The following is a 12,521-nucleotide window of genomic DNA, read 5'->3' on the forward strand; positions in this document are numbered from 1 at the left end:
GGAAATGAAATAGTTTTCCCTTACTGCTTTCTTGAATATTCTTTCTATTTGATGTTTTACTCTTCAGGCAGTTACAGTGAAGATTTTGAAGAAGAAGCAGATGCTAATACTGCTTTTAAAACTGAGGGAAGTCAGGTGAATGAAAACATCATGTCGGGAGTTGCCTTAAGTCCTCAAGAACAGGTATGATTTGCCAAATGTTTGTATTCCTTGAACGGTTTGTAAAAGCTCTGCAATGTATAATAAATATAGTAAGCCTTTATATAATATGCACTATCTGAAACAAGAGACTATAGTGGTCCTGGGACTACATTGTTCTATTAAGGATATACACTTCCCTGAGATAAATCACTGAAAAGGCCAAGTTCTTCACAGGGTTTCCTGCTTGCTCCTCCTTTAGAACAGTGGATAGGAGTGCACAAATGATGAGCTTGTATTGGAGCCTCAGCCTCAGAATGGGTAGTGATTACTGCCTGTCTTGGAGCTATTAAGGTGCTGTCTGCACCAGCAAGTGGCGCAGACTGAGGGAAGTAGTTCTGTGTAGAAAAGCAGTTTGGACAGAGAAGCCAAAATCAACCCTGTATGAGCTTTCGGGGTTTTACTGTCAAATTGCTTAGTTGGTTCTTTTCATGTGGAGTACATGTGGCTTGAGCACATCAGATGCATTCCTGGAGCACACATGCTTATTTGCTTTTATAAAAGGCATCTGTAGAGCAGCACGTGTTCATCTATAATAGAGATAAATGGTTTTAAAATTTTTTTAAGTGAGTTTTAGAGTAGTATTTCTAATAAATGGTTGAAAAGAAGAACAGAAGAGTAATCTACTTACTGCTACGTTATTTTATTTTCTTAAGTTACAATGTAAGAGAACCAGGAAGGTGCAAAAATATTATTCCATTTATGCAGAGTAGCATTTGGTTCCAGGTCAACTGTATGTGGGCTTGTAGAGTACAGGAGGTTGAATCATAGAATCATAGAATAACCAGATTGGAAGAGACCCACCGGATCATTGAGTCCAACCATTCCTATCAAACACTAAACCATGCCCCTTAGCACCTCATCCACCCGTGCCTTAAACACCTCCAGGGTGTTGAGGACCATTTGACATCCTAAGGAGAGATTTAGAGAAGTGCGTATTCTTGGGGCATGAGGAACTGTTTAATCCTAAGAAATGTTCTTAGGTTTTGGACCAGCTTTTGAAGTTTGTCCAGGTATGTTTGGTTTTTTCCCCTGGAACTCAGAAAGTAATATTTTTTTTCTTTATTTTTGTTAGGAAGAAGCAAACGCTGGCATGCTGGCTAAAGGTAAAATGTAAACTTTAGTCAGTAGGAGCAGACTAAATGTAACTGCTTGATACTTTCTTATCTAATTTTTACTATTTAGATATTTTTCACCAGATTTTCATGTGTTCTGCTGGAAGTCTGTTGGACTGAAATTAATCTACATGTTAGCACTTAAAGTGATCATCGATGTAATTTTTTTTATTTTACTGGATCTAGTTAGTACTTAGATTTTGATGCCTGCAATCAGAGTTAATCAGTTCACTATTAATGGTATTAGAATGATCTATAGAACATTTTTTTGCATGTCTTGTATGTAAAATAAGCTTTGGTGTACTTCTGGTTCCAGTGTATACAGAATATGGAGAGAATTATGTTTTCTTTAACATTTATCTTCTTGGTTTTAGTTGTTTTACTTGATTCACACGATTCAACTACAGAACTTCAAAAAGCCATTGAAACATCAGATGTAGCTCTAGGTGAAAATTATCTGCCTGAAGAAGTCAGTGGAACTGAAATAAATGAAGCAGGTAAGGTTTCTTTAAAAAAAAAAAAGCAACAAAACACACAACTAAACAAACTCAGATAACAAAATTCAAACCCCAGAATCTCTGGTGGGGTAGGTGGCTCTGATGTCTTCATTTGTCCTTAGGTTATCAGTGAACATGAACCCTTTGGCTTTTAGTAATAAATCTTGAAAGGAGGAGGAAATAATTTCAGGATATAGTCCTGTCTGTGCTAAAAAGATGCCTTTTTTACCCTTAGTTATTGTAAAGTTGCTTTTGACTTTGCAGTTTGACTTTATTTACCATCTGTTTTGGTCATTCATTGTAGCTAAAATTTTTCTTTGACAGCATTGAACGTAATTATGAAATACATCTTCTTATCTGACTTATCACCGCAATAGTGTAAGCCACTTAACATCCAGTGTGTGTCTTTGGTGACATCTGTTAAAACACTTATGTCACATAGGCTGTTAGTTTTAGTACTGATAAAATATTGAGGCAGGGGAGGAGGGTGGAGAGGCATGCCAACTGTAGATGAGACTGTGTAGTGTCTACTAATTAATTGGTAACTGTTTATGTGTGTAGTAAAAATGAGATTTTAAAGTATCTTTTTCATGACTTAAATCACTGTTCTTGCCACGTAATAGACTGAGTTAGTAACTGCGGCACAGATTCGAGTGGGATGCTTCCTAAAACAGAAAATCCAATAGCATCTCTTATGAGCCTGCGTTTTTCCCAGGAGCTTCTTATGAACAAACCACCAGTGACATTGAAGCTTTGCATCAAGCATACCATCATATTGACCAGTCTTTGCAAGACACTGATGAGCAAAAGCTGCAGGATTCTCCAATGGCTGTCTCTGAATGCTTAGTGCAAGCTGTTTCACAAAATAATGACATCTATTCAAAAAACATGTCAACTATTGAATCAGGTGAGTACCTCCAAGGAAGGCATGTATTGTACAAACATGTAAAATGAATGAACTAGTAATGTCTTTAATACTTTTTCAGTTATGAAATAGTTCTCTTTACAGGTTATTTTTTTTCTAAGTTGTTTGGATTTTTTTACTTATTTTATTTTGCACTAATTAGACTTACCTACTGTGGAAGAATTGATGAAACCAATTAAAGGATATTCGTGTAATATTGGAAGTTTTCATGTGGAGCCTGAAAGGTATTTATTTCAGAATACATTCTAAGAATTGTAATAATTTAATTCTTTATTTATGAAAAACAGCTTACTAAATAACTAATCTGTCTTTTTCTCTAACTAAATACTGAAATTTCATTAGGTATTGTGTTGGTGTTACAGCATTTGAAGTGAATTGTAAAATGAATGTACAGGATTAATTTGTTTAAACCAGGGATTCCCAAACTTTGAATGATAGGCAGCAATGTTTCTCAAATAATTTGGAGGCGTGTTCCTCACTCTTGCAGCTATCACAGTTAGGGTCTGTACTTTCCAGGTCTTCTGCTCTTTCCTCTCCTCCATACATGGGTTTCAGTCCACATTCTATCTCAGCTCTCCGAACTCAGTAATCTAAGATCAAATCCTCTTAGTCTGCTTACTCTCGTGATTCTTACTAACCTGTACTCCATACCTCCTCCTGGTTTTCCCCAACTGTCGCACCTAGAGCAGAAACCACAGGCCCTGGAACTATCAGAAATAGGTTAGACTCAGCAAATGACTTACGGAAGCTTGTTGTGTAGCTGCACCCAGCAGAAGTTAACGTTCATTGTTGTATTAGCATTACTCACATGCTTGCAGGTGTTTCACTTGTAGCTGAGTTTGGTACCTCCACAAAAACAGTTACTGCTTGGAAATTGCTTTTGTCCCACAGCGTGGAAGTAAACCTGTATAAGTAAATCTGTGAGGTTGTTGTTAAAAGCAGCCTAGTGGCTCTTTCAAATTCAAGCAGTTCTTACAGCTGATATCTAAAGAAAAAATGGCCCACTTTTTCCAGTGTAATAGAAAATACAAAGGGCAAGAATCTTACTATATATGACTTTATTCCTTTCTCTTGTAGTCCTGTGAAACTGGTAGGCAGCACAGCAAATGACCTTGTCAGCCACTTGCCCTTTGAAGAGCACCAGAATAATACAGTCTGGGAGACAAACTTATTTGACAAATTTAACAGAGAAGAGAGCATCTTTCTGCAGACAGCAGTAAATGGTGATAACTTTCAGAGGGTGACTGAGGAAGAAATTCAGACCAGTGAAATACAGCCTGATGTACTAAAAGAAAGAATAGTGCAAGAGCCTCTGCTTTCACAACAAGGAAGCAAAACTGAACAAGTAAGTAATATTAACCAGATTTTTGTTATATGGAAATACATTTAAAATGTATATATTTTTCATTTGCCTTTCATTTGATCATGGTCTGATATTTAGAAACTGAGCGACTGTTATTGTTTTTCTTGAAAACTCTGATGTTACCATTGCTATTGTTAGAGGTAGCCAAATTCAGTGGACTTTAGGACCAGCAGCACTCTTCCTGTCCCAGCCCAATACAGGCAAGGCTGCTGTGGTTCCATGTCCCCAGCTCAAGCTAGTAGTGAGTCTGAGCACCTGTTCCCATCGGGAGAACATGTTTAAACATACCCAGGCTCAGAATAGAGGCCCTACCTACAGAGAAGATGGTTAGAAATACAGTTCAATAAGAATGTAGAAGAGACTGCAGTAATAATTGCAGGGCTTAGTCAGACAGTCGTGCTGACCACCAATCTGGTCTTATCACCAGCTTCTTTAATCTTGTTTTCCCTCTATTTCCCACACTGATTCCTACCTGATCCACCTTCATTTCTCCCCTCACCCAAGATTTTCTGTTTTCCCTAAACATTCTATAAGTTTTGTTCATTTTTCCAATTCTCTCAAACATTCCATAGCAAGACTTAGACAGTCTCAAGTCTTCTCCCTGCATTAGTCCCCCAGTCCTCTAGGCAATCACACCTTCTCCCTGTAAGGTATCGCAGAGAGAGAAGTTGTTTGTCTGACTCATCCTGGTGAGTTTCTGATGAGGGCAAACAGGCTAAGATTTCTCATTTGGTGGTCTTTGCAGCTGTGTGCTCTAATGATCAGGTTTAGTAGGGTTCCTCTGCCTGCCACTTTTCCTCTCTTCATTGCTGGGTTTCTGAGTTTCCTGTGATTAGCCTTGTGTCACAAGGTACCTCCTTTGGTAATACAAAGGTCCTATAATGTAATACAACTTACCAGAACATTAAACGGAGCTAGTACAAAATGTTTGCACTATGCATACTTTTGAAGTAGTAAAGGGTAATAGATTGTGCAAAATTACCTATTTTTTATTTGGTTAAAAATAATGCTCACCACCACCCTCAGTCTTACAGCTTTGTAATTCTGGTAGCTGGATTTATGTTCCTTTAGTAATGAAAGCTACCTTCAGATCACAGTGCCTAAAGCTTGTTTTAAACAGGTGTTCTCTCTGTGACAGGCTCTCCAGTCTTCCTTGAAGAATAAACGATTGGAATCAATGGCAACTAAATCAATGGTATACAAGAACATCAGAAGTCCAGCACCTTTACATAAAAAGAAATCTTCATATGGTGCTCATGGAGTGGTTAGAAGTTCTGGATATGGGAAATCCACTTCACTAACAAAGCAGTCTTTTCCAGCTAATGAAAAGAAAACACCAAAAGAAAATTTTAAAAAGACCAATGTTAAAGCCAAGAGTCCTGCAGACAGACTGAGATCTAAAGGTAATTCTATTGTAAGTGAGTTTTAAGAGTCAGAAAGCTTTGCTGTCCATGCTTCGTGTTTTTATAAAACAAACCAAAAATCCCAACCAAAACAAATAAACCAAACCAAAACAAAAAAAACATGCCAAATTTCTATTCTCAGCTGGTTCTTTCAGTGTTTGCTTTCCCAGGTTACAAGGAAAACATTGAAAAGAAAGTCCTGTTTTCTGTTTGTCTCTCTTGTAACACTAAGGAAAAGAGAATACTAACATAGTCCTGTGAAAGCTGAGTTTCAAGTTCAGTCCTTAACTTTGTAATTTTTTGAATCATAGAATCACTAGGTCAGAAAAGACCTTTGAGATAATGAAGTCCAACCATACCTGTCCAGTACTAAGTCATATCCCTAAGCACTTAATCTACCCATCTTTTAAATACCTCCAGAGATGGTGACTCAACCACCTCCCTGGGCAGCCTGTTCCAGTGCCTGATAACCCTTTTGGTGAAGAAATATTTCCTAATGTCTAATCTGAACCTCCCCTGGCGCAACCTGAGGCCATTTCCTCTCTTCCTATCACCTGTCACTTGGGAGAAGAGACCAGCACCCACCTCTCTACAACTTCCTTTCAGATAGTTGTAGACAGTGATAAGGTCTCCCCTCAGCCTCCTCTTCTCTAAGCTAAACAACCCCAGTTCCCTCAGTCTCATAAGACTTATTCTCCAGCCCCTTCACCAGCTTCATTGCCCTTCTCTGGACACGCTCCACAGCTTCCAGGTGATCCGGTGGGTCTCTTCCAACCTGGTTATTCTGTGATTCTGTGAAAACCAAGCACAGTATTTCAGGTGCAGCCTTACTGATGTCAAGTACAGGGGCACAATCACATTTGGGTTAAACCTGAAGAGTTTTGTGAGATAATTAGCTTAGCATCTTTGCAGATGATGTTTCTTATCTCTGAGGCGTGGAAAGAATAACCCTATAGATGGTCAGGTTGTAGCATGCTTCTAGCATGTAATGCTTTTAAAAACCGTACAAGTAATGCTGGGAAAAGCAGTTTAGGATTATGTTGCCCATCTTAGGTAGATGCTTAATTGGCACCTGTCAAACTAGGAGACCTTCATTCCTCAGGGGATTGTTGTGATGCTCCCTGGAGAAGAGGCTGTAAAGCCAGATGGAGGTGGCGGAAGTGAATGATGAATCCTGAGGAAATGAGGCCACTGCCTCATTCAGACGTGTTCTTCCCTCTCTAGCTACAACCAAAGCTTCAGGAGTTAATCTCACCGGGATGCATTTTGCAGGGATTCTATAGCTAGGAAGAGAATGGCATTGAATCAATCAATACCCTAATTATCATTACTAAGGGAACAGCTTTGTGAGGGGATAGTGTAATAAATGTAAAAAGTATTGTATTTGGAAAATTATCATTGCCTATTTGTTTTCAAGTTTAACGTTCCTATGCTGGAGCCATTAGCTTAAATTGCTATAGGTAGAAATGAAGTGGCAGTTGTAACTGTCAGCATTTCAGAAGACTACAGTGTGAATAGAACTTCCTTGATTTTTGATTACCAGTCAAGTTGCTATTTGTTAAATCTATAGATGTTGCACGTCCTTGTGTGCTATCTGCACTCCAAAGTCCATTTTGAAAATTGCTGTGTCTTATTTTCACCATAGCTTGAAATATGTTCTGTTTCTGTGTACTTAGATATCTGGCCATTTCTGGAGCAGAGACCTGAGGTTAAAATTGTTTCATGAAGGACTTTTTATCTAGCTCCTTGTTTCAGTTGTTCCCTTGTCTTTTGTTTCATCATCAGTTCCTTACTTAATAATCTACTAAGTTTTCCATAATTTCCTTTAAGCTTCTACATTTAATTCAAAATTCAGATCATAGACTACTTAATTTATATGCCTAAGGGGTGGATCACATGAATAGAGTTTTTTGAAAGGACATTTAATTCTGAACTTAATTTTGTTCTCTTTTACTTTCTGCCTAAATGAAGAAGCCTTCTTTGCTACTAAGATAATAAAATCTGCAACAAATGAACCAACTTCAAAGAGAACTATTAACAAAGTTATGTCTGGCCAATCAATTGTTAATAATCTTGGACACCAGCCTGTGGACTATTGCAGGCAGTATGAGCATGTAAGTAACAATCAGTGATGCTCCTAATGTATGTACAGCTTAGTTTGGAAGCGTGTTTTGTCAAGACTTAGTAATTTTCACAAGACTGGCAAATCCTTCCCTTTAGTCAAATAGTAGTTTTTGCTTTTAAAATATGTATGTATACTGCTTTTCAGCTGCTTGGGGAATTCCATTACTTGAGTGATTCTATATACTTACATTGGCCTGCTCATTAATTTCTAAAAATTAATGTTTTGTGGTAGAAAAGGGGAAAATTTTAACAATTTAAACAAAACCTGTTCTTAAAATACTAATACTCTTTTGGTTTTTTATCTTTCTGCATCACATTGAATGTTTAGTACTATCTTCTGACTTCTCCAAGATGTCTGAATTTGCAGTACAATGATGGATTTTCCTTCTTCCTTATAAACTATATAAAGAGAATATCTAAGTCATTACTGCTATTCAAAAACTAAGATGCATAATAGAATAATTCTGGGAGCCATATAGTGGCTCTCGTATGAGAGATGTTTGTCTCTTGTTTTTTTAGCATGTTTTCCTCATACATATTTTGGAAGTGAGAAAGTAGCTCATTAAAGTAAGTGCAGGATGTTTTGCTATTAGCGTTATGTGGTTTTATCCTTTTGAAGTGCCTTATGTTGTTACTGAGAGCCAGACAAGCCAATTAAATAAAATTGATGAGTGGGATTTTTTATAAGCTATCAGCTCAGTGTAACACGTCTCTGAATTTTTCTTTTCATTAGGATTTATCATTTTCTCCTATCAAAAGTTGTGACAGAGAACTTTATTTGCTAAAAAGAGTGCAAGCTGCAGAGGAGGACCTGAACAAAGCTCATGATTTGATTCAGCAGCTAACCAGTACGGTTTCACAGAAAGAGAAGGAAATAGAGACAAAGTTAGTAGAATTGAAAACACAGCATGAGAAAGAGCTTTCTCGTTTGGGTCAGGAAAACTATGTTCTTCAGAGTAAGGTATTTTATTATCTTGTATACCTCTACTGTAGAACAAGAGAAACATTGCTTCTGAACATTAAATTAATTTTATTTTACATGAGTTTTTAGTGAGCAGGAAATCCAGATTTACACACACGCTGCTATTTTGTAAATGCATACTCACTCTTACAGAGATTGTGCATAAGACATGGTCTTTTTTTTTTTTATTAGAGGTATGTCATCGCAAGTTCTTTTACTTTGCTGGTTTTTGAGAGTTCTGCAGCAGGGTTTTTGTGAAGACTTAATTCACTCTTACAAATAAGAGATTAACAGATACCATTTGTTATTTAGGCAAGTACTATATGTTAAGATATTGTTTATTTTTTAATGCATTTTTCAATTTTATGGGCTTTGCCTATATGGTATACTCCCAGGGTTATTCCGCTACACCCTCCTGTCTAGATACATAGGAGTAAAAGAGGGAGACTAAAACTTTAACTTTTCTCAAATTCCTTATACTTTGTTCCTGTTTTGTTTTGCTACTGTAAAACTGCAATAATAAGATTGGCTCATTGGTCTGCTTTCATACCTTACTATAAAGATTGACGTATTTGTGTTATGAAAGTGACATCTTGTACAGAATTCCATATTGCTAACAAAATTTTCTTATTAATTGTGTGTCTTCTTCTTTCTAAAAGTTAAGAAGTATGGAAGAGCTGACTAAAGGAAAGAGTTGGACCCATCATACGGCAACAGTTCCTGTCACTGAAGAAAAACTGACACAAATAAAAAAAGAAATTGAAGATCAAGAGATCATCATTCAAGGTTATCAACAGGTATACCACACAGCATATTGTGCTGTGTTCTGGCCAGTTTCAAAACTAGAACTGTTTAATGAATGGTACTTTTTTGTTGAAAACAGCCATCTTGTTATCTAAAAAGTGGATTCAATTTAGATGTGAATGGCAAACATGTATTGCACATTTTAAAAGTATTTCACACAATTCCAGTTTGAGCTAAGTTTTTTCCACAACTCCATGTGACTGTTCTAAATTGTAAAATTATACGGACTTCTCAGTTGAGAACTGAGTTAATTCTTTAAAGCCAATAAAGAACCACAAACTTCTTGCCCAAAATGTAGTAGAAAGCTAGTATTTTTAAGCAGTATTAGAAATCTGGAGGGTTCTGGTTTTAAGATGTTTTTCACAGGATCCGAGCGGCTGATTTCAAGGAAACCTTATTAGTGTGCCTGATTTTTATTACTTGGTCAAGTGTAAAAATAGATAATGCAAGCTTAATCTTTCTAAATACTTGCAGCTGTGAAATCAAATAGGTTAGTTTAACTAGCTCCTGGCTGGTGCTCAACAGCATTTCTTGGTATAGGCACAATGTCTTGCCAGTATGGCTGCAAGCATCCCAAATCTGTGATGGTTCATGTCCACAGGATGGGAGCGTGGGCAGGCTGGGCTCTGATCCGTCAGCACCCATCCATGTGTGTGCTTTTAGAATATAGTTGGCATAGCTTTGCAGAAGAACTAGCCTAGGTTCTTGAGAGTGAGCAGATACTTGGACAAGATTGTAGAGGTCACTATATGCTACTTTACCAGGAAGATAATGAAAGTAGATATCTATTTTAGAAACATGGTAATGAAATGTTTAGTGTTTGCTTCCGCTGTTTCAATAGGTAAATCATGCAGGTCATAGACCAGTGTTTTTGAACAAGTTAAAATAGTAATTTTAGAACATTCTTAAATTTTGTCTATCTTGTTTTAGGAAAATGAGAAATTATACAAAAAAATGAAAGAACTACAGATCGAAAACAAAAAAAACGAGGAACGAATGTTTAAGGAGAATCAGTGTTTAATGTCTGAATTAATAGCCCTAAGGTAGGCTCATTTAAACATGTGACCTAAAACCTCCGGAGTTTTCAGCTGTGTTTATTGTTTTACTTATGAAGAGTCATTAAAGAGTCTGTCAGGTGCATGTTTTCCAGTGTTTCTCGGGTTTGTGGTTTGGGTTTTTCTTTTGACAATTCATTTATGTTGCTTATGGGCACCTAATTCTTAGTCTTCTTGCTGATGGTGCAGACCTGTGGGAAGCCTTCCATTTGGGGAATATTTCAATGCTAAAATTCAATTACTTTCATTAGGGTCAGAATGTGTAATACACGTACTGTACTTGCTCTGGTATTACAGCTCTGCTCACTGTTGTAAGATACACAGTAGATCAGGGGCCACAAGAGATCCTGGTAGTGGAGAAGCCACCAGATTCACTGCACTGTAGGCCCTGCAAGATTTACATCCTGTGCTAGAAATGAGAAATGAAAAAAACCTAGCAATTTTGTGTGCTCCTAATTTACAAATCTTTGCTTGGGAGAGACACATAGATGAGTTCCACTGATGAATAGGTTTTGTTTCTCTTCCTTATGTAGACTCAAGAAACAAGTGTGTATGAGGTAAGATTTCACCTTACCAGCAACATTTTGTGGTATAAAGACATACTGCATAGTTGCTTCTTTCTATGGGCCTGCATAGGTTGACTTCATGGTACTATCTGGGGGGCTGTGTTTGTTTTTCAGTATGTCACTGTCAGCATGCCAAGTCACTGCATCGTGTAACTGGTTTTGCTGTTGCCATTTAGAGAAAAGATAGAGAAGACTAATATACAGTCACGAATTCTGCAGGATTCTGAAGCAGCCAGAAGTCAGAGTTTCACAGAATTGATTTCAGAGCTTCGAGCAGCCCAGGTAGGATATACCAAGCACCTATTTTTCATGTGTTCTTACAAAAAAAAAGGCATGACTATCCCTATTGTAGAGTAAGAATGTAAATTTCTCATCAAATGATTTTTCAGAAGTCATCCTGTAAGACACAAATTCACTGAAAGAAGTGCAGTGTTGCCGTATCTACTGGCAATTCTGAAATATCTTGTAAGAGGTTGCAGAGAGTAGTGATACCTCTAGAGCTTTCCCACATAAAACAAATCGAGAACCATGTTTATCCCTGCTCTGCACCAAGTAGGTTCTAGAAAAGAACATCAGAGTGAAAAGTTATTTGTTATTCAGTCATGCACGGTTTGTTTTGGTTTTTTTAGCCCTACAGATGCCTGTGGTTTTGAGGGAGGATGTTTAGTAAGCTTCATGTTAAAGGTTTTCAGGAACTGCTGTTGCTCTGCTCACTGCAAGAGAGGGGGCTGTTCTGGTACATACTTCCTCAGATATTCAGGCCAGAAATAAAAAGCGACTTCTTCTGCTTTGGAGTTTTGTTTGGTTTTTTTTAAAACAAAACAAACCACAAAAAAATAAAACCAAAACAAAATGACTGGGCAGGTGATCAGAGGATCTGTATCCAGTTAGCTTCAGGACCAGTGGAGGTGCTTCTGGTCCAATAAACCTGGCTTTGAGCTCCTAAGACTCCAGGGACTCCCCTAGTTCCAGTCTTATAGGTGCGGCTGCACCTATACATTCAGCCTGTAATGGAACAGAACACAAGATCCAAAGATTGAGAGTCACACACACAGATAACACAGAGCAGTGCCTTTGCTTGCTCCAAAGAAATATAAACAATACTGCTTTCTGTACCTATGGATCCCCTAGGACCAACAACTTCCATCTTCAGAGGTGGCTCTGGCACTGAGGCCTTTTGTCCTACTTAGTTTTGAAATTTACTAGTGATTGCACATAATCAAACCAAACAGAAGGTGCATGCAGAAAATGGTGAGAAACAGAATGTAGTAAGGTAAATTGCTGGAGGCTACATCTGTCCATTTACACTACAGTCTTAATTTAAAAAAATAAGTAAAACTGTTCTTTACTGACCCTCTCCAAAGGCAGATGTTTTCTACTTCTAAGACAGTTATGTAGACTTATTAAAAAAAATGTATTTGTTTTATGTTGAGTTTAAGTTTTCCCATACTCTGCTATAGCAAGGCCTGATAGTAATACCAAAAAACCTTATCGCTGCTATAATCTGATG

General features: G+C 37.5%; 1 protein-coding gene across 6 annotated transcripts in view; it reads left to right on the top strand.

The window, feature by feature from the left end:
- The window catches only part of CEP162 (centrosomal protein 162), a 47,475-nt gene that overhangs the window by 19,046 nt on the left and 15,908 nt on the right, over positions 1 to 12,521 (top strand). For 5 of the 6 annotated variants that reach the window (XM_069851214.1, XM_069851213.1, XM_069851215.1 and 2 more), the window contains 12 exons: positions 68 to 183; positions 1,274 to 1,304; positions 1,688 to 1,810; positions 2,526 to 2,717; positions 2,878 to 2,959; positions 3,813 to 4,080; positions 5,237 to 5,501; positions 7,473 to 7,615; positions 8,359 to 8,586; positions 9,246 to 9,383; positions 10,321 to 10,433; positions 11,188 to 11,293. In XM_069851214.1, coding sequence (XP_069707315.1) covers positions 68 to 183; positions 1,274 to 1,304; positions 1,688 to 1,810; positions 2,526 to 2,717; positions 2,878 to 2,959; positions 3,813 to 4,080; positions 5,237 to 5,501; positions 7,473 to 7,615; positions 8,359 to 8,586; positions 9,246 to 9,383; positions 10,321 to 10,433; positions 11,188 to 11,293 — 1,805 coding nt within the window. The remainder of the gene's footprint in view (positions 1 to 67; positions 184 to 1,273; positions 1,305 to 1,687; positions 1,811 to 2,525; positions 2,718 to 2,877; positions 2,960 to 3,812; positions 4,081 to 5,236; positions 5,502 to 7,472; positions 7,616 to 8,358; positions 8,587 to 9,245; positions 9,384 to 10,320; positions 10,434 to 11,187; positions 11,294 to 12,521) is intronic. The other variant, XM_069851216.1, reaches the window with a different exon arrangement.

The sequence above is a fragment of the Phaenicophaeus curvirostris genome, chromosome 2, assembly GCF_032191515.1.
Source record: "Phaenicophaeus curvirostris isolate KB17595 chromosome 2, BPBGC_Pcur_1.0, whole genome shotgun sequence".
Classification (NCBI taxonomy): Eukaryota; Metazoa; Chordata; class Aves; order Cuculiformes; family Cuculidae; genus Phaenicophaeus; species Phaenicophaeus curvirostris.